The 27949-nt window shown below is 43.5% G+C and overlaps 1 protein-coding gene across 1 annotated transcript; it reads right to left on the bottom strand.

Moving 5' to 3' along the window:
• Positions 1–66: 66 nt before the first annotated feature.
• On the bottom strand, positions 67–27889 carry LOC122541644 (uncharacterized). Its single transcript, XM_087979754.1, has 3 exons — positions 27773–27889; positions 16595–18087; positions 67–2401 (listed from the first exon to the last, which is right to left on the bottom strand). Exons 2-3 carry the CDS (start codon positions 17618–17620, stop codon positions 1733–1735), a joined length of 1695 nt encoding a protein of 564 aa, XP_087835880.1. The 5' UTR covers positions 17621–18087; positions 27773–27889; the 3' UTR covers positions 67–1732.
• Between the last annotated feature and the right edge of the window lie 60 nt (positions 27890–27949).

Genomic DNA, 27949 nt, shown 5'->3' on the forward strand with positions numbered 1-27949 from the left:
ACTGGACACAGCTGATAACCCGAGTGTCGCCTTGAAAACATTCTGTTGCAGATGGTCTATAAAATGGCCAGTGTCAAAAATCTTTATTTACAGAAAATCACAGAGGTCTGATAAGCCACAGAACAAAGGGATTGGTCAAATCATCCTCCTTTTTCATAAAAAGAAAAATAAATTGCTTACATATAATTTACCAGTTATAGATTCTAGATTCTAGCAAGAAAATTATTACATTTGAATAAAGTCTGTTGTATTCCATCAGTTCTGATTTCTTCTGTTTCTCCAACAGGATTGCACCCACTGTCTTTTCAGCAGGCAGGTGTGTTTATGTTGTGCCTCTGAGTTGTTGTTGTCTGCTCATTTGGTGTCTGCTGGCTCAAGGTGACATTGGATCCGCTTCAAGATTTTGTTGCTGTGGGGAGTGCCATTCCTGTGGTCATTGTTGCCGCCAATCTGAGATATTAACTGTCTTCTAGGTCTGACATTCATTCAGTTCCACACACAGTTGATTACATAAGATTTTCCTCATGAACTACATGCTGTGAGTTAGCAACTTATCCAGCTACAGTTCGAAATCCACAGGTACAAAGATGGTCTGATCATTCACTTTCACTGTGAACAATCAAGGTAGCAACCTCTCGAGAAGGCTACCTTGTTGCCAGCATGCTGACATTTTTTTTCAGTGTGCTAAATATTTTCATTCTGACCAGCTCTCCAAATCTAGATTCTGACAACAATTTCAAATTGTTATCAAATTGACCTTTGAGTTTCTGTCTTTGATCTTGTTATGCATTGCTGTTAGCACTTTTGATCTTAGTTGTTTTGTTTTATCTATTGGAAAAGTAATTTGGGTGCAGTTTTACATTACTTGCTGGACTGCTTTCCATTCCTTCAGTAGGTATGTTTCTCCATGATAAGATTGTGTTGTACATATGTGAGCTAGATATAGTTGATCTTTTTCTGATTTGGTATGTTTCACTGCTGCCTCAACCTTTCCATTTGACTGACAATAAAGGTGATGTATGGTGCTGAATTTCTCAACCAGTCATGAAGGGCTGAATCGTTCACTCGTGAATTGAGGTTATTGTCACAGATCACAATGTCAGGAATGGCAGGATGACTTAAGTGTGCTTTCAGACATTCTATTCAGACACTGGGAGTTCCCGATCTCAAATGCTCTAACTGCTGCTTGAATAGCAGTAGACAGTGCTGAGATAATCAGTTAATGAGCAACTCTTTATCTTGCTTAGCTTGACGTTCATCAGAAGCACTGCACTGGCTGATGTGGTCCTTCATCTCTCCGTCATGTTTGGCCAGTACAGCACTTCTCTTAAAGTCCTTAGACTGGAGTCAATTCCTTGATGTATTGCATGGGATGTATTTCAGCCTCCCTTTTCTCATCTCTTGAGGGATAAAGACACTACTCCCTTTGTATAAGGTGCCATTTTGGGTGATCAATTCATCTCAGCTTGTCTATTGGTCTCTCACAGTAACAGGGGTGTCCTTGATGGTGTCAGACTATCCTTACACCACAACTTCCTGTCTGAATTTGAACAGTTTTTGAATTGTTACACCATGTTGTTTGATTTGCTTAATCTTAGCAAGACATCTGTCTACGAGATTCAGTTTTCTCTACTGAGTTGATGACTTCCAGTGCTGCTTCATCTTTTTGAAGATTTCACACTCCGCACCAGCATCAACTTCCTTCAAAGATGGTGCAATTCTCCGTCGTGAGTCATGTGTGAGTGCGTTTGTGTCTGTGGAGGTTTGATGATGTTGAGAATGTTTTTTCACACACTTTGCACCTGAATGGTTTCTCCCCTGTATGAATCCTCTGGTGGAGTAGGAGTCTCGAGGAGTCAGGGAATGATTTGTCACATGCCTCACACTTGAACAGTTTCTCCCCAGTGTGAATACGTTGGTGTGTTCGGAGGTTCGCCGACCGGGAGAATGATTTGTCACAAGTCTTGCAACTAAACGGCTTCTCACCTGTGTGAATACGTTGGTGGTCACTGAGACTTGATGACTGCACAAAGGATTTGTCACAAACTTTACACACAAATGGTTTCTCCCCTGTGTGAATGCGTTGGTGTCGACGCAGAGCAAATAACAATGAGAATGATATCTCACAAAATTTGCACTTGAATGGTTTTGCCCCGGTGTGACTCCGCTGGTGCCTGCACAGATCTGATGACTGTGAGAAAGATTTGTCACACATCTCGCACATGTATGGCTTCTCTCCTGTGTGAAATCGCTGGTGTGTCTGGAGATTGGAGGATTGGGTGAAAGCTGCGTGGCATACTGTACACCTGAAGGGTTTCTCCCCTGTGTGAATCCCCTGGTGTATGAGGAGGTGCGTAGACTTTACAAAAGCTTTATCACAAACCTCGCACTTGAAGCGTTTCTCTTTCATGAAGGTGTCCTTGAGTTAACAGTTGTACATCAGGCGTAGTTTACATTAAGAAGATCCGATCAGCCTATGGAGTCCTCCTCACACTTGAACAGTCTCTCACCAGTAGGAATAAGTCAGTGGTTCATGAGGCTCGAAGGATGATTGAAGCTCTCACCACACTTGGAGCCACTCCCACTTCTTCCCAGCCTCACCCTGATTGATCACCCACAGCTGAACCATCAGAAACAGTGTTTCTGATGGAAGACTCCACAGCACTGACCAGTTTCAGATGTGCTGATGATTTGTCCAAGCTCCCCTGACTCAACCGATTTCCAGATGATGGTTTCACTGTCCGATCTTCTCTGTGTTGAGCAATGCTATGAAGGGACTGGGTGTCTTCCCACAGTTGTGCGGTTGCTGCTTGAGTGGTGGTCAGGTTCTATCTGCAATTTCTATCCTCTCTGTATTCTCTGGTGTAGTATGGTGCAATCCTTCTGTAAAACAGGAAAAAGGAATGTGATTTTCTCCAACTCCCTCTCCTCCTTTGCTGAAGGGACTAACTCCTCAGTTAAGGACTGTTCCAGTCTGCTATTCCCCTTTTGTGAAGGGGATCAGATAGAAATCCTTTCTTTTTTCTCACATGTCTATCTCACACACTTTCTGTTTCCAGCAGCGACACTGTCTGCTCCTGGTTAACATCCAATGTAGTTATATTCTTTTATCCAACCAGATCTCTAATTTCCCAGGAAATGTGAGGGCAATGGAATGACAGTTAGGTGGCATGTTAAGCAAGCTGTCTAAGCTTTAGTCATGCTAGCAAAAACAAGTTTTGCCCTTAAATGTATCTATATAAAATTTGTAAAAATACGAAGGAGAAATATTAATTGAATGAAGATTTTGAATTTTTAACTTATTTTCCAATACAATCGGTTCTGCTATCACACATGTTCCCTCAATGCAAATTAGCTTTATTGCGATTGAAGAATTTAGACCGTTGTTTGCAGAAAATGAACTTTCCTCGCCTATATTTGCTATAATGGGGCTACAGTCCCATTTGTTTAAACAGCGCAACTATTGCACTATTTGAGCTGCAGGGACAGGCTGAAAAGGCTGGGGCTATTTTCACTGGAGGGTTAGAGGCTGAGAGGTGACCATATACAGGTTTGAAAAATCGTGAGGGACATGGAGACAGGGAACAGGAAAGATCTCTTCCCCAGGGTAGGGGAGTCTAAAACTAGAGAGCATTGGTTTAAGATGAGAGGAGAAAGATTCAAAAGTGATTGAAGGGGCAACCTTTTTACGCAGAGTCTGGTGCGGGTTTGCAATGAGCTGCCAGAGGAACTGGTGGAAACTGACACAATTGTAATATTTAAATGGCATCCAGATGGGTATATGATTAGGAAGCGTTTAGAGGGATATGAGCCAAATGCTGGCAAATGGGACTAGATTATTTCACGATATCTGGTCAGCATGGATGAGTTAGACTGAATAGTCTGCTTCTGTACTGTACATCTCTATGATTCTGTATGACTCTCGTTCCACACAATGACCACAAAGTCCAATGATACAAGGAAAAGCCTCCTGGAGGGAGTGCAGTGTAGGTTTAGTAGAATAATCCCTGCACTGCAAGGGTTAGTTTAGGAGGAGAGGTCAAACTCGGATTATATTCCTCAGAGTTATTAGAAATTTATGATTGATCTGTTTGAAGCATTTAAGTTACTAAACTGTTTTCATTGTCATAGACTCACCGAGTCACATTATCCTCACACATCTCTGTGAACTGTCTACATATTTGCTCCTCTATTTTGTTCCTGACTCTTGAGGGCCTTTAATAGACTCCTAGTAAAGTAGCTGCCACCTTAACATTCTTAGGTTCAAACTGCAAAGCCTCATTAGAGGATGCTTCTGAGATATCATCTCTCTTTATGGAAGTAATTGACTCCTTAATTAATAGTGCCACACCACAGACCTTTTTACACACACCTCTGTCTTGCCTAAAGATCCTATACCCTGGAATGCTGAGTTGCCAGTCCAGCCCTTCCCTCAGCAATATTTCTTTGATAGCAACAAAATCATACTGCAATGTTTCAATCCACACCATTAACACATCAATCTTATTTATTACACTCCTAGCATTAAAGACCATCCAGCCTTACCTTATTCTTTAACACTCAACATTGCTAAACTGTGACTTGCTTCCTTTGGTATAGTATGTTGTGTCTCTGTTTCACCAATATTCTGTGTCCCTTCCCTGTACCTGACTAGTTTAGACTCCTTTCAGCAACACAAGCAAACCTACCTAAAAGGATGTTGGTCCCAAACTGGTTCAGCTGCAGACTATCCCATTTGTACATGCCCCACCTTCCCCAAAAATGGCCCCAGCCATCCAGGAATCTAAAGCCCTCCCTCTTGCACCAGCCCTTCAGCTGGGCATACATCTGTCCTAGTTTCCTACTTCAAAACTCGCTGGCATGCGACACTATGAATAATCCAGAGAATTTGACCATTGAGGTTAAACATAAACTCTTTATGACAAAGCCATGTTGACTATCTCTATTTCACTCATGCCTTTCCAATTAGGTAGTAATTTCCTCCATTGGAATTTTTTCCAATAGTTTCTCTACCACGGATGTGGTTCATCTCTATGACCTCTTAAAAAAGTAGAATGTTTGAATTCACTTTCAAAGTCTTGGCTTCAATGGGAACATATGTCTGACTCAACGAATGCCACCAGAAAAAGGATATGATTTGAAATATCACATTGCTGACTTTGGGAGCTTGCTGTGCACACACTGGCCGCCACATTTCCTACAACAATTCCACACACAAAAGTATACCATTGGCTGCAAAAAGCTTTAGGACATCTATGTTCATGAAAGTGTCTTAATGAATATAAGACTTTGTTTCTTCCATTTTCTGAATGGTCACAGAGATGGGGTCTTGGACCGATTTGAAAAGACCACACAGATCCCAAAACGCAGACAGAACTGACCATGAACAGTCCGCAGGATAACAACCAGCTCCCAACACATAGAATTCAACAACAGGAAATCAGTAAGAATCCTCAGACACTCTGCACTCCCCAGATAATTAAATCTCACCCTCCCATATTCAGGAATGAGCCATTAACAAACCTCACCCTGGAAATCAGAGGGAAATGCTTCCAATAAACACACTCAATATCCAACACACAGCTCCAGTCACACAGTTCAGCACAAAGCACCGAGTAAACAGCTCTCAGCTGGATCTTCTCACACAGCATAAGGGACATTTCCACCCCTGACTGCCCACAGGATAGTCAGACTGCCTGAAGATTGGTGTGGATATTATGGGATACAATTTGTATAAAAGCTGCTCCTTCACTCACCATCTCCTCACTTGGTTTTCAGTCCCTGTAGGAAGTGAACCAGCTCTGGAAGAGGAAGAGGAGACAATGGGCAGAGTGGGTGGGCTCTCTGATTGACGTCTCTCACAGTCAATCCAAATATTTCTGGAGCAACATGAGTTTCCTGAAACCTGGGAAACTGACCGGGGAATGGAGGTGACTTTGAGCAGCAGATCAGGTGGGGATTTAAACTTGTCACTGTCCCATCTGAATAAAACCTCACTTATTGCAGCTGCTGTCTCAGTTCCCCTGGGAAATGTTTTACAGAGATTTCCAGTGTGGGAACAGCATCCTTCATCATCAGAGGCTTTCAAACTGACAGCATCAGTGAGGGATGTGTACCTTTGGATGTATTAGACAGCAGATCAGAAGGGGACGATCCATAGCAGCAGTGGTGGGATCAGCTCATGCACACGAGGGAGGGTCATTGAAAATAACACTGAGATGCTGAGGCCAGAAATGGCATTGAGATTTGGCCAGTGAGATATGGCTCATTGTGTCAGTTTCTGCCCCATTAGATGATAACTGTTAAGGGTCATTTCCACTCGACATTCACTTCTTCATGTTCAATTTCCAATATTCAACTGATTTCGGTCTTCTCCCATGAAAAACCCATGTATTCACCTTTCCCAGAATATCACAATCCATTCACCACTCCCGGATATCAGTCCATTCACTAATCCTGAGATATCACTGTCCATCATAACTCAATCCATTCACTATTCCCAGCACTTTTTAAAAACTTCATTTGTGGGGTGTGGGCATCACTGGCTCTTGAGAATGTGGTGGTGAACTGCCTTCTTGAATCACTGCAGTCCATGTGCTGTGGGTTGAACCACAATGCCATTTGGGAGGAAATTCCAGGAATTTTACCCAGCAACAGTGAAGGAGCACCAATATATTTCAAGTCAGGGTGTTGAGTGTCTTGGAGGGAAACTTGAAGGTGATGGTGTCCTCCTGTATCTGTTACGTGGAGAAGCCAGTGTTGGACTGGGGTGGAGAAAGTTAAAAATCAAGTAGGAGAAAGTGAGGACTGCAGATCAGAGTCGAGAGTGTGGTGCTGGAAAAGCACAGCAGGTCAGGCAGCATCTGAGGCGTAGGAGAATCGACGTTTTGGGCATAAGCCCTTCATCAGGAATGAGGCTAGTGGGTCAGGGCTGAGAGATAAATGGGAGGGGGTGGGGTTTGGGGGATGGTAGCTGAGAAGGTGAGGGAGAAGGTGATAGGTCAGAGAGGGTAGTGTCGAGTTGGAGGCTTGTTAAAATCACACAGTACCAGGTTATAGTCCAACAGGTTTATTTGGAATCACTAGCTTTCGGAGTGCTGCTCCTCCATCAAATAGTTGTGAAGCAGGACCATAAGATACAGAATTTACAGCAGAAGATTACAGTGTCATGCAACTGAAATGGTAAATTAAACAACCCTTGATTGTTGTTAAGTCTTTTATCTTTTAGAATAGGTTGCTGGTTTTGGTTCATTAAACGTAAATCTCAGAATATCTTTTAAGTCACACACTCTTCACAGACACACACACACACACACTCCTGCACATGCAAACACATCTAAATCTATGGGGTGAATTTGTATTTACAGAATTATACTTGCAGGTACGTTCTATTTTGCTTAAAAAATGCACAACCTGCAAGCAGTTAATGCAGGCAGCCAATCCATGTAATAATTTGTAAAATTCACTTTGGATTTAGAACCAGTCTAACTGAAGACTGGGATACAGATAGACTGTAACCTCACACCTTTAATGTATTGTCTGAGTTGAGATGTCACCTTTCTTTTATAAAACCTTAAGTTACCTTGAGAATGTGACTTAAAAGAAGTTCTGGGATTTATATAATAATAAAAAACTGAAACCAGCAACCCAATCTAAAAGATGAAAGACTTAATAATCATCAAGGGTTGCTGAACATGTAATTTCAGTTGCAGGAGACTGTAATCTTTTGTGATAAATTCTGTGTAAAATGGTCGTGCTTCACAACTTCCTGATGAAGGAGGTTGTGAAGCTAGTGCTTCCACATAAACCTGTTGGACTGTAACCTGGTGTTCTGTGATTTTCTTTAACATGTATCAGTTGTTATTGTCCTTCTGGATGGAAATGATCACTGGTTTGGAAGGCACTGTCTGATGGTCTCTTACGTATTTCTTCAATGCAGATTATTACAGTTTAATCACAGCTCTCAGGATTTCACAGTGCATTCACCACTCTTGGGATATCAATGTCCAATCACAGTTGTTGGGATAGCAGTCCAATCACACCTCCCAGGAGATCAACGTCCATTCAACACACTGGGAAATATCATCCAATCACAGCTCCCATGATATCACATTCCAAAATGCACCCATGGAATATCACATTGCACTCACCGTTTCTGGGATATCATGGTCCATTCACCTTTCCTGGTTTTTCTGTTTGTCTGTCACTGACTTGGTCTTTGTTGTTTTAGATTAGATTAGATTAGATTACTTACAGTGTGGAAACAGGCCCTTCGGCCCAACAAGTCCACACCGACCCGCCGAAGCGTAACCCACCCATACCCCTACATTTACCCCTTTACCTAACACTACGGGCAATTTAGCATGGCCAATTCACCTAACTTGCACATCTTTGGACTGTGGGAGGAAACCGGAGCCCCCGGAGGAAACCCACGCAGACACGGGGAGAACGTGCAAACTCCACACAGTCAGTCGCCTGAGTCGGGAATTGAACCCGGGTCTCTGGCGCTGCGAGGCAGCAGTGCTAACCACTATGCCACCGTGCAAGCCAGCACTGATCAGCCATCCATCGAAGCCCTTGAAACATTGGTGGTTAGGTGCCTTGTTGAACTGCTGCTGCTAATGGATTGCCAGAAACCCCAATAGCACTGTTACGAGAGAATTCCAGGATTTTGAATCAGTGACATCGAAGAATGTGTGATATAGCCCTAATTCAGGATGGTGAGTGGTTTGGAGTGGAACTTGCAGGTGGTGGTGTTCCTACGTATCTGCTGCCCTTGTCCCATTAGAGTCAGAGAGATGTACAGCACGGAAGCAGATCCTTCAGTCCAACTAATCCATGCTGATCAGATATTCTAACTTAATCTCGTCCCATTTGCCGGCACTTGGCCCACATCCCTCTAAACCCTTCCTGGTCATATACCCACCCAGATGCTGTTTAAATGCTGCAATTGTGCCAGCCTCCACCACTTCCTCATTCCATACACACACTGCATGCACCACTGCGTGAAAACGTCACCCCGAGGTCCCTTTTATATCCTTCCCCTCTCACCCTAAACCTATGCCCTCAAATTCTGAACTCCCCCACCCCAGGGAAAAGACTTCATCTGTTTGTCCTATCGATGCCTCTCATGATTTTATCACCTCTATCAGGTCAACCCTCAGCCTCCAACCACTCCAGCTTATTCAGCCTTTCCCTATAGCTCAAATCCTCCAAACTTGGCACATCCTTGTAAATCTTTTCTGAATCTTTTCAAGTTTTACAACATCCTTCCGATAGGAGGGAGACCAGAATTGCACGCAATATTCCAAAAGTGGTCTAATTAACCTCCTGCATAGCCACAACATGACCTCCCAACTCTTAAACTCAATACTCTGACCAATAAAGGAAAGCATACAAAACATCTTCTTCATTATCCTATCTACCTGCAACTCCACTTTCAAGGAACCAAGAACCTCCACTCCAAGGTCTCATATCTCCCCACTCCCCAGGACCTTACCATTAAGTTTGTAAGTCCAGCCAAAATCTGCTTTTCCAAAATGCAATACCGCATATTTTATCTAAATTAAACTCCATCTGCCACTCCTCAGCCCACTGGCCCAACTGGTCAAGATCCCATTGTACTCCGGGGTAACCTTCTTCACTGTCCACTACAACTCGCATTTTGGTGTCATCTGCAAACTTACTAACTATACCTCCTATGTTCACACCCAAATCATTTATATAAATGACGAAAAGTGGTGGACCCGGCACTGATCCTTGTGGTACTCCACTGGTCACAGGCCTCCAGTCTGCAAAGCAACCCTTTGTCTTCTACTTTTGAGCCAGTTCTGTATCCAAATGGCGAGACAGCAGTATTCACGGGTTTGGAAAATTCTGACAACTCAGCCTTGGCGAGTTGCTGCAGTCCATCTTACACGTGGTAAACACTGCTGCTACTGAGTATCAGAGATTAAGGAAGTCAATGCTGAAAGTCTAAGATGGAATACCAATCAATGGTCTGAATGGTATTGAGGTTCTAAAATACTACTGAAGCTGCACCCATCACCCATTGTGATACCACAATTCTTCACTGTCACTGGATCAAAGTCCTGGAATTCCCTCATGAATAAACTTGTGGCTGTACCTACTCCCAAGAGACTACAGTAGTTCAAGAAGGCAGCGCACCAGAACGTCCTCCAGGATGATAAGGGACAGCAATAAATTTTGGTGGAGCCTGAAAATGAATTAAAACTTGGTAGTTCCTGCACCCATTTTACATTTATGTCAAAAAGGAAAAGGTGAAGCGAAGCCCAGACCACAAGAATTATTTCTGTGACCACAGCAAAAACCTTAATGTATATGGAATAATCCATCCAGAGTTGGATTTGAACCCACAACCTTGCTTTCTGAGTCAGAGGGACGTGTGTTCAAATTTCAATCCAGGACTTCAACATTGAAATTTCTGGCTGCCACTTGGGTGACGTACTAAGGGCTGGATGAGAGCAAATAGACAGGGAGGAATGAGGTCAATGAGTGATTCGAAAACAAGCTGTAAGACTAACACTAAGCCCTTGAAAGTGAACCCAATAGAATCAATATATTATAAGTTATTATCAGCTGTGTCATAGGATCTCGTCTTAGAGTGAGAAGGTTCTGGGTTTAAGTTTCACATCTACAGACCTGAGTACTCAGGCTGACACTTCAGTGCAGTTGGAAGGTGTTGGTAAGCTATGCATTTGTAGATTTTATGTGAATTGAGACAAATTGCTTTGGGATTTCATATTATCACTCATTAAGGAGATGAGTAAAGGTTCTTGCTGTCTGAGAGGAAATTAAGGACAAACTACTTGCAATTCACCTCTGTGACTCAGTCATTCCAGGTTGTCAGTCAAGAACCCGCATCAACCGGGTTAGCTGGTAAATCAGTAACTTGAAAGGTTGTGAACCAGTCACTCGTATCTCCTTCACGCAAGTGAAAGACCTTGGGGAACAGAAATTCAGGAGCAGCAACTCATAGAGACATATAGACCATTCACTCCAAGTTGTCCGCATCAACCAGACATCCCAATCTGACCTGCTTCCATTTGTCAGCTACCCGCATCCTAGTGAACTTTTCTAATTCATATACCTATCAAGACGCCTTTTACATGTCGTAATGTTGGCTAAGTGCTTAGCACTGCTGCCTCACAGCGCCAGGGACCTGGGTTCAATCCCAGCCTCGGGGGACTATCTGTGTGGAGTTTGCACATTCTCCCTGTGTTTCCTTCCACATTCCAAAGATATTCAGGTTAGGTGGATTGTCTATGCTAAATTGCTCAGGGATGTGAAGGTTAGGTGGATTGGCTATGTGATAGGCAGGAATAAGGTGGGGGGTGAGCCTGGGTGGGACGCTGTCTGGAGAGTCATTGTGGACTTGTTGATGTGAATTGCCTTGTTCTAAACTTTAGGAACTCTATGATTCCTCTTGCAGCTCATTCCAGATACACATCACCTTCTGCGTGAAAATGTTACCCCCTCAGGTCCTTTTTAAATCTCTCTCCTCTCATCTTAAACCTATAACTTCTAGTTTTGGACTCCCCCACCATAGGAAAAAAAGCCTTTCTGACATACCAAAGGTCAGGAATTCAATAGAAAGGGGCCGTTGCACTGTTGTGACAGGTTTTCCATTCATCCATTACATTCAGTTTATTTTCTTTTGGCTGTCTGTATGCAAGCAGGGAGACTTTTACAAGGGAGATAAAGTTTTAACCAATATTGTGATAGGTTGGTAGTTCAGAGATGTGTACCTGCAGTGAGAACCTTCCATGGTCTTTGGTTTTGAAAACATTCCTTCCATTTCAGTTCACAGTCAAAATTACAGGAAAATGAAAAGGTATGGTCTTTAAAATCTGATATCTTACTATTGTGTAACAAAATGCATTCCTTAAGTAGGTGTCACATTGATTTGCAATAAATAGTAATTCTTCTTAAGTAGAGAAACTGCAGTGAGCTGACAAAAAACTGAAACTGTCCAGCTCTCACCGAAATGATCAATTATATATCAGTGGGTAAAGCTATTCCAAAGTTTTTGAGCTATCCCTTTCAGGCCAACTGTCTTATACAATAATAACTATGATTTAATTGATTAGTTTTACATGCAGAACAAATCTCTTCTTATAGGATCATAGAATTTTACAGTACAAAAGGAGGCCATTTAGCCCATTGTGTCCGTACTGGTTTCTGAACGAATTTCTTTTCTCCAGGTTTACCTCTATAGCCCTCTAAATTCATCACTTCCAAATACTTATACAGCTCTCTTTTGACACCTCGTACGGAATCTATCTCCACCATTCTCCCAGGCATTCCAAATCCTAACAACTCTCTGAGTAAACATCTCATTCCTAGCTCTCTTACTGACAATCTTGAAATTGTAACTCGCTAGTTACTGATATACCTCCTAGTGATAAAAGAATATCCTTTTTTATCCTGTCAAAATTATTCATTATTTTCAACACCTCAATAACGTCACCTCTTAATCTTCTCTGCTCCAAGAAGAATAACCTCAAGTTGTCTAATCTTGCCAGGGTCCTGGGTTCGATTTCTGCTTGTCTGTGTGGAGTTTGCACATCCTACCTGTGTCTGCGTGGGTTTCCTCCAGGTGCTCTGGTTTCCTCTCACAATCCAAAGATGTGCAGGTCTGGTGAATTGGCCATGCTAAAGTGCCAACAGTGTTAGGTGCATTAGTCAGGGGTAAATATAGGGTAGGGGAATGAGTTTGGGTGGGTTTCTCTTCGGAGGGGCGATGTGGACTTGTTGGGCCGAAGGGCTTGTTTCCACACTGTAGAGAATCTAATCGAATCGAATCTAAAATCCCTCATCCCTGGTGTTATTCCAGTAAACCTACTTTTCACCGTCTCCAGCGCTTCAACACCCTTTCACATAAGATGCCCAGAACTGAGCATATTACTGTAAAGCTGGTCTGACCAATGATGTAGAGGTGTAGCATCACTTCCTTGCTTTTGCATTGTATGCCCTGTTTATAAACCCAAATATTATATAAGCCTTCTGAGCAACTGTTTCAGATCACCTTGCCACCTTCACAGGATCATGCACGTGAACCCTGAGGTACCTCCGTTTCTGTACTCTCCTCAAAGCTTTACTACTGATCCTTTATTGTCTCTTGGTGTTTCTTCTACCAAAATGAATTATCGCATGTTTCTCTGCATTGAAATTCATCTGCCAGGTGTCTGCCACTTGGACAACTTGTCAATGTCTGCAGCTTAGTACCAGCAACAAATTTAGAGATTTTGCCTTCAACACCCACCTCCAAATCAGAAGAGTTAAGGATCCCTGCGAAACACCACTTTGAACTTGTGTCTGGTCTGGGAAAGCCAATCCATTATTACTCTCTGTTTCCATACTCTTAACCAACTTCTATTCAATGCTGACAAGGATCCATCAATCCTAAACATTTTTAATTTGCTAATCAACTGCCATGTGGCACCATATTAAATGCTTTTGCAAAGTCCAGAAATACAATACCCACAGCACTACCCTCATCCACTGCCTAAGTTATCCCGTCGAAGGACAGAATTAAATTTGTCAGACATGACTTGCCCTTGACAAAGATATGTTGACTGTCTGGTATTAAATTATTTTTCTCTAATATTTAATAATTAAGCTTATCCCATGCAGAGGATATATTTGTGATATATGAACAGTGAAAAAGGCTACCCATATTACAAAGAGATCTTGATCAATTGGGTCAGTGGGCTGAACAATGTCAGATGAAGTTTAATTTGGATAAATACAAGATATTGCATTTTGGTAAAACAAACAAAGGCACGACTTATACAATTAAAAGGAAGGCCTTGGGTAGTATTGTAGAACAGAGATCTAGAGACACAGGAACATAATTCTTTCAAATTTGCATACCTATAGACAGAGTGTTCAAGAAGGCATTTAGTATGCTTGCTTTCTTTGCTCAGACCTTTGAATAGAAGAGTTGTAACATTATGTTGAGGTTGTACAGAACGTTGGTGAGGCTTCTTCTGTGGCACTGTATCCAGTTCTGGTCTTTGTGTTATAGGAAGAATAGTATTAAGCTGGACAAGGTTTAAAAGACATCCAGGATGTAGCCAGGAATGGAGCATTTGAGTTATAAGGAAGAGACTGAATAGGCTGGGACTTCTTTTAGTAGGGGGTTGAGAGGTGATCTTATAGAGTTTCACAATGTCATAAGGGATGTAAATAAGTAAAATAGCAGGTGTCTTTTCCCTCGTGTGGGAGATTTCAAGACAAGAGGGGATTTTTTTGAGGTTAGAGGAGAAAGATTTAAAAAGGACATGAGGGACAACTTTTTTACACAGACAGTGGATCGTGTGTGGAATGAACTTCCATCGGAAGAGGTGGATGCGGCAACAGTTACAATGTTAAAAAGACTTTTAGGTAAGTACATGCATAAGAAGTGTCTGGAGAGATATGGCCTAAGCGAAGTCAGGTTTAGTTTGGGATTATGCTTAGCATGGGCTGGTTAACTGATAGGTCTGTTTCCGTGCTGTATGACTCTTTATGGCCTCTGTCAATTTTCCTACTATTGTCTGTAGCTTCCTCAGTTCTCCTTTGTCCTCTTCTGAAACAACAGCATCACGTTTGCAATACTCCATTCCCCGGGACTACTCCTGTGTGCAGAGGGGCCTGGAAAGTTTCTGTCAATGACTTCACCATTTGCTCCCTTATCTCTCTCAGCAATCTTGGATGCATCCCAATTGGGCTGGGAGTGCTGCCCTTTTCGCACCTTTTCTTTATCTATCACTATATTCCGCAGTTGTTAAATACCCACATTTTCACCAGGACAATTGTCACTATTTTCTAAGACAGAAGCAAAGTACTCAGTTCATATGACTGCCATACCCTTTGCCTCAGTGAGCAGTTTACCCCATTTATTCCTTATAGGTGCCAGTCATCATGATAAAGAGGAGGACAATGCATGTATTGTTCCATTAGAATGGTCTTCAAATATATTGGTCATTTCAATGTAACAACAGAGTCAATCTTTGGAGAATCTTATTTGCACATCTTCCTCTGTCACTGAGGGACCCTGTTTCCCACTCAGTACTGATGCCTTTCGGAGCATGACAGACCCATTCCAATGTGTGTGTGAAAACAACTTGAGGATTACAAGTGATCAGATATTTTGAAAAAGAAGCAGCTGGGTTGATGGGAATGCCACTCGTATATTTATTCATGCAACAAATGGAGACAGTATTGAGAACAAGCGGTGTTTTCAGAAAGTGGCAATAAGCCCTGAGCACTTGTGCGTGGGATAAAGATAGCAATCTTGTTTTTAACCAACAAGAAGGGTTAACAGAAGCTATATTCAAATATGACACAGACACTCTGAATTTATGATTACTATTCAAAGTGCACAAGATCATGGGCACACTCATTATCGTAATTTCTGCAGTGACAACTCACCCGAGACACAGTTCAAATCAGGGAAAGGACAAACACTGGCTGTGCTGTCAGCAACTCAGAAGACCTGTGGCCATTAGGGGTTAATTCATGCTGTTGTCCCCCAGTGCCTTGCGGTAGAATCCAGGGGTGAGTAAACATTGATGAAAGAGCTGCAACACCCAACAAAACAGCTAAGAAACAACAAAGCCTGTGGTCCTGATGGTATTCCAGCTGACGGCTACAAAGCTGTTGGAACCTTGCTCCCATCATGACTCAATGAACTCATTCTAAGGATTTGGAAATAAAAATAACTACCCAAACTTCAAAAATGTGACACCTACAACTATCTTAGTGAAGGGCGGCACGGTGCCTCGATTCCACCCTTGGGCGAGTCTCTGTGTGATGTTTGCACATTCTCCCTGTCTCTGTATAGGTTTGCATGGTCGGGGGGGGGGGGCTCTGGTTTCCTCCCACAGTTCAAAGATGTGTAGGTTAGGCGCATTAGTCATGGGGAATATAAAGTTATCAGGTCGGGAATGGGTCCAGGTGGGATGCTCTTCGGAGCATCCCACCTGGACTTGTTGGGCCAAATGGCCTGTTTATACACTGTAGGTATTCACTGATTGTATGAAGATAAATCAAGCTGCATAAACTATTGAGGTATTTCCCTTTTGTCCAGAGTGAGAAATTCATGACATATATTCTTCTGAATGACTGAATTCTGTGGGCCGCACGCAGGAGCAGGAGATTCTGGACATATCAATGTCTTCATCTAATGATGTTTGATGTTCTTGACAAAGGTTAAATCGCTGACTTTGAACCAATTGGGCTGATGATGGGAGAAGTTTGAGACAGACACTGCTGAGACAGACAGTAGACTGGAATGATAACTTTACTGTCCTTTACAATGAATAACACAGTCAACTCTCAGTGCAATGGAGGTTTGTGACCCAGCTCCAAGACCATGTGGAGACATTGGTGTATGCTGAGAGAGGAGGAGGAGGTGAATCATGTCACACTGAAAGGGTTTGTTTTCTATGCGGGCTTATTGATGTTCGAGGAGCACCGACATGTGTGACGACTTTATTCTAGAACTCAAAGTTTCTTCAGCGTGTAAGTTCCTTGATGGACAAAGAGAAATGCTGACTATGTGAACGCCTTGTCAAACAGCTCACACTTGAGTAATTTCTCCAGTGTGTCTGCGTTGGTGCACACGGAGAGTGGAGGACCGCGAAAAGGATTTGCCACACATTTTGCAGGTGAACGGTTTCTCCCCGGTATGAGTGCGTTGGTGGACACGGAAGTGAGATGAGTGTGAGAAGGATTTGTCACACACCCCGCAATTGAATGGCTTCTCCCCAGTGTGAATGCGTGCGTGCTCACGCAGGATGGACGAACGAGAAAACGACTTGTCGCACACGTTGCATGTGAACGGCTTCTCGCCCGTGTGGGTGCGCCGGTGACTCACAAGCCGTGATAACTGGGCAAAGCCCTCATTGCACACCTCACACACGAACGGCCTCTCCCCGGTGTGGGTGCGCCGGTGGTTTGTGAGCGTCGACGAGTGTGCGAAGGCTTGGGCGCAGACCTCGCACTTGAACGGTTTCTCACCGGTGTGCACCCGCTGGTGTGTCAGGAGAGCAGAGGCATGGCTAAACGCCTTGTCACAAACATCACATGCGAAGGGCCTCTCCCCTGTGTGAACGCGTTGGTGCATCAGGAGCACGGACGAGTTTGTGAAGCTTCTGTCACACACCTCACAACTGAACGGCTTCTCCTCAGCGTGAACGCGCTGGTGCACACGGAAGTGTGACGGGTGTGAGAAGGATTTGTCACACATCTCACAGGTGAATGGTTTCTCCCCTGTGTGAAGGCGCTGGTGTGCCCGAAGGGATGACAACTGCGAGAAGGACTTGGTGCACACCTCGCACATGAACGGTTTCTCCCCCGTGTGAAGGCGCCGATGATCCGCCAGGGCTGAGGATTGGGCGAAGCTTTTGCTGCACACCTCACACTCGAAGGGCTTCTCCCCTGTGTGAATGCGTCGATGCTGCCTGAGATTTGTTGGCCATGTGAATGCTCGGTCGCACACCTCACACTGGAATGGTTTCTCCCCTGTGTGAATGCGTCGGTGATTCATGAGCGTTGAGAATCGTGTGAAGGCTCTGCCGCACACCTCACACTTGAAAGACTTCTCTTCCATGTGGCTGTCCTGGTGCTAACAGCTGCACACCAAATATACTTGGTACATTAGGAGAAACTATGAACCTGAGGAGACCTGCTCAAACACTTGAATACGCTCTCATCTGCAGGAATAAGTCAGTGGTTCATGAGGCGCGATGAATGATTGAAGTTCTCACCACACTTGGTGCCACACACACTTCTTCCCAGCCTCACCCTGACCGATCACCCACAGCCGAACCTTCAGAAAGGTTGGATCCAACTGCAGCAGCACTGACCAATTTCAGATCTGATGGTATGTTGAAGCTCACCTGACCCGACTGATTTCCAGACGATGGTTTCACTGTCCAACCTTCTCTGAATTGAGCAATGCTGCAAAGGGTCTGAACGTCTTCCCAAAATGACGCAGTTGTTCCTTGGATGATGGTCGGGTTCTATCTGTGGTGTCTATCCTCTCTGTATTCTCTGGTGTAGTATGCTGTGATCTTTCTGTAAAACAGAAATAGGGTTCATAATTTCCTCCAATTCCCTCTCCTCCTTTGCTAAAGGGGCTAATTCCTCAGATAAGGACTGTTCCACAGTGAGTCATCAAACACCTTAAAAAAATCCATGTATATAAGGTTCCCCACGGTAGACTAATGGAGAAAGTGAAGTCACATGGTGTGCAGGGTGTTCTAGCGAGGTGGATAAAGAAACTGGTTGAGCAACAGGAGACAGAATAGTAGATGAAGGGAGTTTCTCGAAATGGAGGAAGGTGACCAGTGGTGTTACACAGGGGTCAGTATTGGGGCCATTGTTGTTTGTAATATACATAAATGATCTAGAAGAGGGCACTGTTGGTATGATCAGCAAGTTTACAGATGACAAAAAGATAGGTGGAGTGGCAGAAAGCATAAGGGACTGTCAGAGAATACAGGAGGATATACATAGACTGGAGAGTTGGACGGAAAAGTGCAGATGGCTTTCATCCAGACAAATGTGAGGTAATGCATTTCGGCAAGTCTAATTCTCGAGCGAATTATACAATGAATGGAAGAGCCTTGGGAAAAGTTGATGGGCAGAGAGATCTGGGAGTGCAGGTCCTTTTTACGCTGAAGGTTGCTGCACAGGTGGATAGAGTGGTCAAGAAGGTATATAGTATGCTTGCCTTCATCGGACGGGGTATTGAGTATAACAGCTGGCAAGTCATGTTAAAATTGTACAAGACATTGGTTCGGCCACATTTACAATACTGTGTACAGTTCTGGTCGTCACATTACCAAAAGGATGTGGATGCTTTGGAGAGGGTGCAGAGAAGGTTTACGAGGATGTTGCCTGGTATGGAAGGTGCTAGCTATGAAGAGAGATTGAGTAGGTTAGGTTTATTTTCATTAGAAAAAAGGAGATTGAGGGGGGACCTGATTGAGGTTTACAAAATCATGAAGGGTATAGACAGGGTGGATAGAGACAAGCTTTTTCCCAAGGTGAAGGATTCATGCTTTCAAAGTGAGAGGTGAAAAATTTAAGAGGGTTATGCACAGCAAGTACTTCACACAGAGGGTGATGGACGTTTGGAACGCATTGCCAGCAGAGGTGGTAGAGGCAGGCATTGTAGATTAATTTAAGATGCGTCTGGACAGATGCATGAATAGGTGGGGAGCAGAGGGATACAGATGCTTAGGAATTGACCGACAGGTTTAGAGTACATTTGGATCGGCTCAGGGTTGGAGGGCCGAAGGGCTTGTTCCTGGGCTGTAAATTTTCTTTGTTCTTTGAGTGCCAGTCTGTTTTCCCCTGTCTGTGTTGGGGGAGAAATCAGATATAATTCCTTCTTTTGCCTCACTTGGCAGCCACACTCTGTGTTTCCAGCAGGGACACTGTATAGTGACCAGGAACAGACAATGTGGCTGATTACTTTCCTCCACTCAGACCCCATCTTCACAGACACCATTAGAGCAATGGAAAAGACAGTTGGGTAAAGTGTAAAATAGACTCTCCAATTATTTATGGGCTTGTACCATGCTGGTGCACACCAGTTTTATCATGTATTTACTGTGTAAAAGACATTCAAAGCAAATATTAACTCAGAGATTTTGAAATATCTCCTGCTCTTTTCCAAAGTGACTTGAAGAAAACACACTGAGCAGAAATTGCCAGAAGCTGAGGAGAATTTTGTTTCAGTGTAGCTGACTGAAGGATTCTGGTTTATCCTGGGAAATTAGACATTCTGCACATCCTAAATTCAGCTCTCATTCAGAGCGTCGGGCCAAGCTCGCAAATCCATATCCAGGCTTTTGGGAAAAGGTAAGGCCTTCAGGTAAAATCTTTAAAAATGGCATTAAAAACCAGATGAGAACTTTCAACTCAAGCTGCAGCCTTAATGTGAGCAAACGAAGGAATGATTGGTGCTATGTAGAAATATAGAAAATAGGATCGGGAGTCGGCCATTTAACCCTTTGAGTCTGCTGCACCATTCAATATGATAATGGGTGATCATTCAACTCAACAGTCTGTTCCCACTTTCTCCCATACCTTTTGATTGCTTCAGCCCTAAGAACCCAGAATACTTTTCCCTCAAACGACTTACTATCCATGAAATAGTTTTCTGGCTTCTGAATTCCCAACTACAACACTGATTAAAATCCAAAATACACCATTTGGCCAAAAATGTGTTTTGAGGCTTCAAATGGCTGTGAAAGGTGCCATGTAAATGCAAGACTTGCTTTTCTTTAAATCATCCATAAAAGACGATTGATAAATTGAATAAATGAATGAGATAAATTCAATGAATAAATTCCATTGATGAGTTCAGGAAGAATTTACTGACGTCCTTAATGAGCCATTAATATTTTGAACATTGACTGACCTGAAATGACACCTTGTTACAATTTCAATGTTTGAATGCCCTCAGCTTGAGTTACCAGAAATGGAGGGTTTGAGTTATATAAGGAGAGACTGGATAGGCTGGATCTTTTTTCACTGGAGCTTAGAAGATTAAGGGGTCACCTTACAGAAGTTTATAAAATCATGAGGGGCATAGATGAAATGAATCTTTTCCCAAGGGTGGGGGAGTAAGAAACTAGGGGGATATTTTCAAGGTGAGAGTAGAATGATTTAAAAAAGATATGAGAGGCGACTTTTTTTAAAAACTACAGAGAGTGGTTCATATGTGGAAAGAACTGCCAGAGAAAGTGGGGGATATAGGTACCTCCAAAATTTAAATGACATTTGATTAAGTTCATGAAAAGGAAAGGTTTGTAAGGCAATGAATCAAATACAGACAAGTGGGACCAATTTAGTTTGAGTACATGGTTGGCGTGGTCAAGTTGGACTGAAAGGTCTGTTTCCTCGCTGTATGATTTTGTGGCTCTTTAACTACATCAAGTCCTTCTTTAAAATGGGTCTCGGTGTAAGATAGGAACTGGGCAGCAGAGTGTTGTAGAAGCTCAGGTTTCCAGTGCAAGATCCTGTTGAAAAAAATATTCCGTTATGAATTCGAGAAGGTGCATGAAAAATTCCAAGAATGGTTTCAGGGATGGGGAATGTCAGTTATATCGATAGATTGAAGAAGCTGCAGCTTTTCTCCTTGGAAATGCGAAGGTTCAGAAGCGATTTGACAGAGCTGTTTAAAATCATGACGGATCCTGAGAAAGTAGACAGGGAAAAACTGTTCCTGTTGGTGAGACGATCAAGAAACAGGGGCCACTGATCAAAACAGATTGACAAAAGAAGCATCAGCGATTGGAGGAACAATGTTGTGACGCAGTGAGTGTTCAGTATCTGCAATGGATGGCCTGAGAGGGTGGTGGAGGTTGATTTTACTTGAGGCTCAAAAGGGCAAGTTAAGAACAATGTGAGCTGAAAAGATAAGGAAAGACACGGAAAAGGGAAGTGAGTGGCACTGCGGTGAATGGCACTTGCAGAGAGCCAGCAGTGTATGATGGCTGAATGCCTCCTGTTCAGAAACCATGCTATGATTCTATGTGAGAGCCAGGACATCACTGGAATGTTTGGTGTTGAGCTGACAAAAGCATGGATGAAGACTTCAGCAGCAGATGAGATGAGGCATGAACCACACATTTATACAGTGAAGGCCCTTCATCCCTTTGAGTCTGCACAGACATAACGACTACTAAAAATGCACTAATCCCAATTTTCTGTACTTGTCCCAAATCCTTGAATGTTATTATATTTGAAGTGTTGATCCAAATATTTTTTGTAAGATTCTAAGATTTCCGGTCTCCACTACCCTTCCCACGCAGTGCAATCCAGACTCTCATCACGCATTGAGTGAAAAAGTTTTTTCCCCAACTCCTCTCTGAATCTCGTGCCCCTTACCCTAAAGCTATGCCCTCTCCTGTTGACCCCTCGACGAAGGGGTGCAGCTGCTCTCGATTCACTTTGTCCGCACCCCTCATTCATGTACCCCCTCTTTCCTCTCTGCTCTAAAGAAAATAATCCAAGCTTACCTAGTCTATCCTTAAAGCTCTACTTTTCCAGCCCAGGCAACATCCTCATGAACCTCCTCTGTACCCCTCCAGTGCTATCACAACCTTCCTGTAGTGAGGTGACCAGAACTGCACACACTACTCCAGCTGAGGCCTGACCAAAGCTCTGTACAACTCCAACACTACCTCTTTGCTTATATAATCTATGACAGGACTGATGAAAGCAAACGTACCATATGCGCTTTTGCCTATTCACGTGTTTTGCTGACCTCAGGAAATCTGTGAATAATTATCCCAAAATCCGTATGTTCCTCTAAGCTACCCAGTGTCCTGCCATTCATTAAGCACTCCCTCATCTTGTTTCTTCTTCCAAAGTGCATTATCTCATATACAGGCATAGAATCATAGAGATGTACAGCACGGAAACAGACCCTTCGGACCAACTCATCCATGCCAACCTCATCTAGTCCCATTTGCCAGCACTTGGCCCATATCCCTGGAAATCCTTCCTGTTCATATACCATCCAGATGTCTTTCAAATGTTGTAATTGCACTGGGTTCCACCACTTTCTTTGTAGCTCATTCCATACGTGCACCACCCTTTGCGTAAAAACGTTGCCCCTTAGGTCCCTTCTAAATTTTTCCCCTCTCACCCTAAACCTATGCCCTCCAGTTCTGGACTCCTCTACCCCAGGGAAAAGACCTTGTCTATTTACCCGGCCCATTCCCTTCATGATTTTATAAACCTCTATAAAGTCACTCCTTGGTCTTATAGATTAGAGATTAGATTAGATTACTTACAGTGTGGAAATAGGCCCTTCGGCCCAACAAGTCCACACCAACCCTCCGAAGAGCAACCCACCCAGACCCATTCCCCTACATTTACCCCTTCACCAAACACTACAGGCAATTTAGCATGTCCAATTCACCTAACCTGCACATTTTTGGACTGTGGGAGGAGACCGGAGCACCTGGAGGAAACCCACGCAGGGAGAATGTGGAAACTCCACACAGACAGTTGCCTGAGGCGGGAATTGAACACGGGTCTCTGGCGCTGTGAGGCAGCAGTGCTAACCCACTGTGCCACCGTGCCACCTGTGATGCCCTGATGCTCCATGAAAACAGCCTATTCAGCCTCACCCTGTAGCTCAAACCCTTTAATCCTGGCAACATCTTTGTCAATCTTTTCTGAACGCTTTCAAGTTTCACAACATCCTTCCAATAGGAAGGAGACCAGAACTGAACAACATCATGAGGATGTTGCCTGGGCTGAAAAAGGTTGGTGTGGACTTGTTGGGCCGAAGGGCCTATTTCCACACTGTAAGTAATCTAGCAGGGTAAATACCATCTGCCAAATATCTGCACATCTGACCAACCCATTGATGTCTTGCTGCAACTGACAACTATTTTCTTTGCTATTAACTACTCCACCAATCTTGGTGTCACCTGCAAATTTGATTAACATTCCCCAACATTTTCAGTAAGATCGTTTATGTATGTAACAAACAATAAGAATCGCAGTACTGATCCTTGTGGTGCACCGCTGGACACCAGCCTCCAGTCACTCAAATACCCTTCTACCATTACCCTTTGTGTCCTATTACTGAGCCAGCTTCTGATCCATCTCGCCATGTTTCCCTCAATCCCATGTGCTTTAACCTTCTTAATCAGTCTACCACGTGGGACCTTTTGCTAAAATCCATTAAAACTGCATCAACTGAATTTTGCTCATCCACATACTTGATCACATTTTTTAAATCTTCTCACAAATTTGTCAAGACATAAACTCCTGCTGACAAGGCCTTGCTGACTATTTCTAATTAAACCATACTTTTCTAAGTGGGTATTAGATTAGATTACCTACAGTGTGGAAACAGGCCCTTCAGCCCAACAAGTCCACACTGCCCTGCCGAAGCGCAACCCACCCATACCCCTACACTTACCCCTTACCTAACACTACAGGCAATTTAGCATGGCCAATTCACCTGACCTGCACATCTTTGGACTGTGGGAGGAAACCGGAGCACCCGGAGGAAACCCACACAGACACGGGGAGAACGTGCAAACTCCACACAGTCAGTCGCCTGAGGCGGGAATTCAACCTGGGTCTCTGGCGATGTGAAGCAGCAGTGCTAACCACTGTGCCACCGTGCTGCCCTATTTATTTGTTCGGTCCTTCATAATTTTCTTAGTTTCCTGATCACTGTCGTTAGACTCATTGGTGTGTTATTTCCAGATTCATCTCTGTCACCTCTCTTAAAAAGTGGAACCACATTTGCTGTCCTCTCGTCCTCTGGTACTTAGCCATGGTCAGAAAGGAATTAAAAATTTGTGTCAGGGCCCCTCCAATTTCCTGCTGCACCTCACACTGCAGCTTGGCATGCAATTCATTGAGGCCAAAGGATTTATCTGATTTTAAGTCCCGACACAGCATTCCGATTTCGTATGTCCAACTGTGCAAGGTCCTCGCAGTCCCTTTTCCTGAATTTCATACCTACATTCTCCTTTTCTAGGGTGAGGGCTGAAGAGAAGTACTTATTCAACACCCTATGAATATCCTGTGGCTTTGCACACAGGTTTCTCCCATCGTCCCTAATGGGCCTGACACTTTCCCTGGTTAACCTCTTTCATGTATTTATAAAATATCTTCGGATTCCTGTTTCCAAGTTTTTCATGCACTCTTTTTACACTACTAATTGATTTCTTAAGTTCCCTTTTGCAGTTTCTGTATTCCTGTCGGGACACAGCTAAATTGCTCACTTTAGATTCACTAAAAGCCCTATTTTTCTTCCTTATCCAGTCTTGAATTGTCCTAGACATACTGAGTTCTCTGAATTTATTGCTCCTACATGTACCCCTGCATGTTGGACCTGTACTCTCCCCAGCTCCTTTTTGAATGCTCCCCCCCGCCCCTTGCTCTGTTGTTGACTTTACCACAAGCAGCTTTCCCAGTCTACTGTGACTAGATCCTGCTTTATTTTAATAGTCTTCCCTCCCCTAATCCAAAGCCAGCTTTTGCAGGACATCTTTTCCCTTGTTCAGAACAAATATGAACCATAACGTGTTGTGGTTGCTCTCACCTAAATGGTCCCCCTCTGCCACATTGAACACTTGTCCAGCTCCTTTTCCCAGAACCAGATCCAGCACTGCACCATCCCTTGTTGGGCCTTCTACATATTGATACAGAAACCTTCCCTGGTTACACTTCAAAAACTTTGCCCCATCTAAAGCCTGGGTACTATGACTATCCCAAGTTATGTTTGTAAATTTGAACTCCCTTGGATAATTAATCAATTACTACTCTTACACACCTCTGTGAATTGTCTACATATTTGTTCCTCTATTTCCTACTGACTCTTTGGAGACATTTAATACACTCGCAGTAAAGTAGCTGTCCCATTAACATTCCTAGGTTCGAACTGCAGAGCCTCATTTGAAGATCCTTCCAAGATATCATCTTTCCTTATTGCAGTAATTGACTCCTTAATTAATAGTGCCACACCCATCACCCTTTTCACACCTTCATATGACTCGCCTGAAGATCCTATACCATGGAATGCTGAGTTGCCATTTCAGTCCTTCCCTCAACCATGTTTCTTTGATGGCAACAATATCATACTTCTATGTTTCATTCCACACCAATAACTAATCAATCTCACATATTATACACTGTCGCATTAAACTAAACACCATTCAGTTTTGCCGCTATAGGGAGAGGTTGAATAGGCTCGGGCTGTTTTCTCGGAGCGTCGGAGGCTGAGGGTGACCTTATAGATGTTTATAAAATTATGAGGGGCATGGCTAGGATAAATAGACAAAGTGGTAAAAACAATGACTGCAGATGCTGGAAACCAGATTCTGGATTAGTGGTGCTGGAAGAGCACAGCAGTTCAGGCAGCATCCAAGGAGCTTTGAAATCAGACAAAGTCTTTTTCCCTGGGGTGGAGGAGTCCAGAACTAGAGGGCAGAGGTTTAGGGTGAGAAGGGAAAGATATAAAAGAGGCCTCAGGGGCAATGTTTTCACGCAGAGGGTGGTATGTGTACAGAATGAGCAGCCAGAGGAAGTGGTGGTGGCTAGTACAACTGCAACATTTAAAAGGCATCTGGATGGGTATATGAATAGGAAGGATTTGGAGGGATTTGGGCCGGGTGCTGGCAGGTGGGACTAGATTGAGTTTGGAATATCTAGTCAGCATGGACGGGTTGGACCAAAGGGTCTGTTTCCGTGCTGTACATCTCTATGACTCTGACTCTTACCCTTTTGACACTCAACACTGTGACTTGCTTCATTTGCTGCAGCATGATGTGTCTCTGTTTCATCAATATTCTGGGTTCCCTCCCAGTGTGATTAGTTTACACTCCTCCTTACTGCACAAGCAAATCTACCTGCGAGAATACTGGTCCCAAACTGGTTTAGGTGCAAACTGTCCCATTTGTACATGTCTATCCTTCCCCGAAAATGGACTCAGTGATCCGGAAATCTAAGACCTTCCCTCTTGCACCAGTTGTTGAGCCAGACATTCACCTTTCCTAGTTTCCTACTTCTTAAGTCACTGGCATGTGACGACAGGAGTAATCCAGAGGTTACAACCATTGAAGTAGAACATAGAACAGTACAACACAGTACAGGCGCTTCAGCCCATGATGTTGTGCCGAGCATTCATCTTAACGTACAACCAACCTAACCGACACAACCCTCAACTTATTGCCATCCATGTGCTTGTCCAGCACTCGCTTAAATGTCCATAACGTCTCTGACTCTACTACCGCTGCTGGCAGCGCATTCCACATAGCCACCATGCTCTGTGTAAAGAACCTGCCTCTGACATCTTCCCCACACCTTCCTCTAAACACGTTAAAATTATGACCCCTTGTGGACAGCCATTTCTGCCCTCGGGAAAAGTCTGTGGCTATCGTCTCTATCTATACCTCATTAGCTTGTACACCTCTATCAAGTGTCCTCTCTTCCTTCCTCTCTCCAATGTGAAACGCCCAAGCTCACTCAACCTCTCTCTGCATAAGACAATCCCTCCAATTCAGGCAGCATCCTAGTAAATCTCCTCTGTACCTTCTCTAAAGCATCTACATCCTTCCTATAATGAGGCAATCAGAACTGGACACAATATTCCAAGTGTGGTCTAACCAGGGTTTTATAAAACTGCAACAAAACGTTGTGGCTCTTAAATTCAATCATATAGTTAATGAAAGCCAAAATACCACATGCCTTCTTAACAAGTCTATCAACTTGGGTCGCAGCTTTGAGCGATCTATGTACGTAGACCCCGAGATCCTGCTGTTCCTACACACTGCCAAGAATCATGTCTTTAACCCTGTATTCAGCATTCAAATTTGACCTTTAAAAATGAAATATTTTGCATTTATCCAGATTGAACTTTATCTGCCACTTCTCAGCCTAGCTCTGCATCCTGTCAATGTCTTGTTGTAGCCTGCAACAGCCCTCGATGCTATTTACAACACAACCGACCTTTGTGGCATAAGCAAACTTACTAACACCCTTCTACTTCTTCATCCAAGTCATTTATAAAAACTACAAAGAGCAGAGGCCCAAGAACAGATACCTGCAGGGCACTATCGGGCACCGACTTCCAGGCAGAAGTGCGGCATAACCTCTCTCTCACAAAGCCATGTTGACTATCCCTAATTAACCCATGCCTTTCCAAGTGCGTATTAATTCATTACATCTGATTTTTTTCCAGTAGTTTCCCGACCACTAATGGAAAACTCACCAGTCTGTAATTTCCTGGTTCATGTCTACAACTCTTCTTAAAAGTGGAATCTGATATCTCTGGTCTCTCCTGTGAGTAGGCTGAAATCATAGTAAAATTCTCGGTTCTGTGGGATCCTATGTCTAGCTCAACGAACGCCACTAGTAAAAAACAATCAGAAATATCAAATCGCTGACT

The sequence above is a fragment of the Chiloscyllium plagiosum genome, unplaced genomic scaffold (assembly GCF_037043375.1).
Source record: "Chiloscyllium plagiosum isolate Xiang-an unplaced genomic scaffold, Cpla_swu_hap1 HiC_scaffold_35, whole genome shotgun sequence".
NCBI lineage: Eukaryota > Metazoa > Chordata > Chondrichthyes > Orectolobiformes > Hemiscylliidae > Chiloscyllium > Chiloscyllium plagiosum.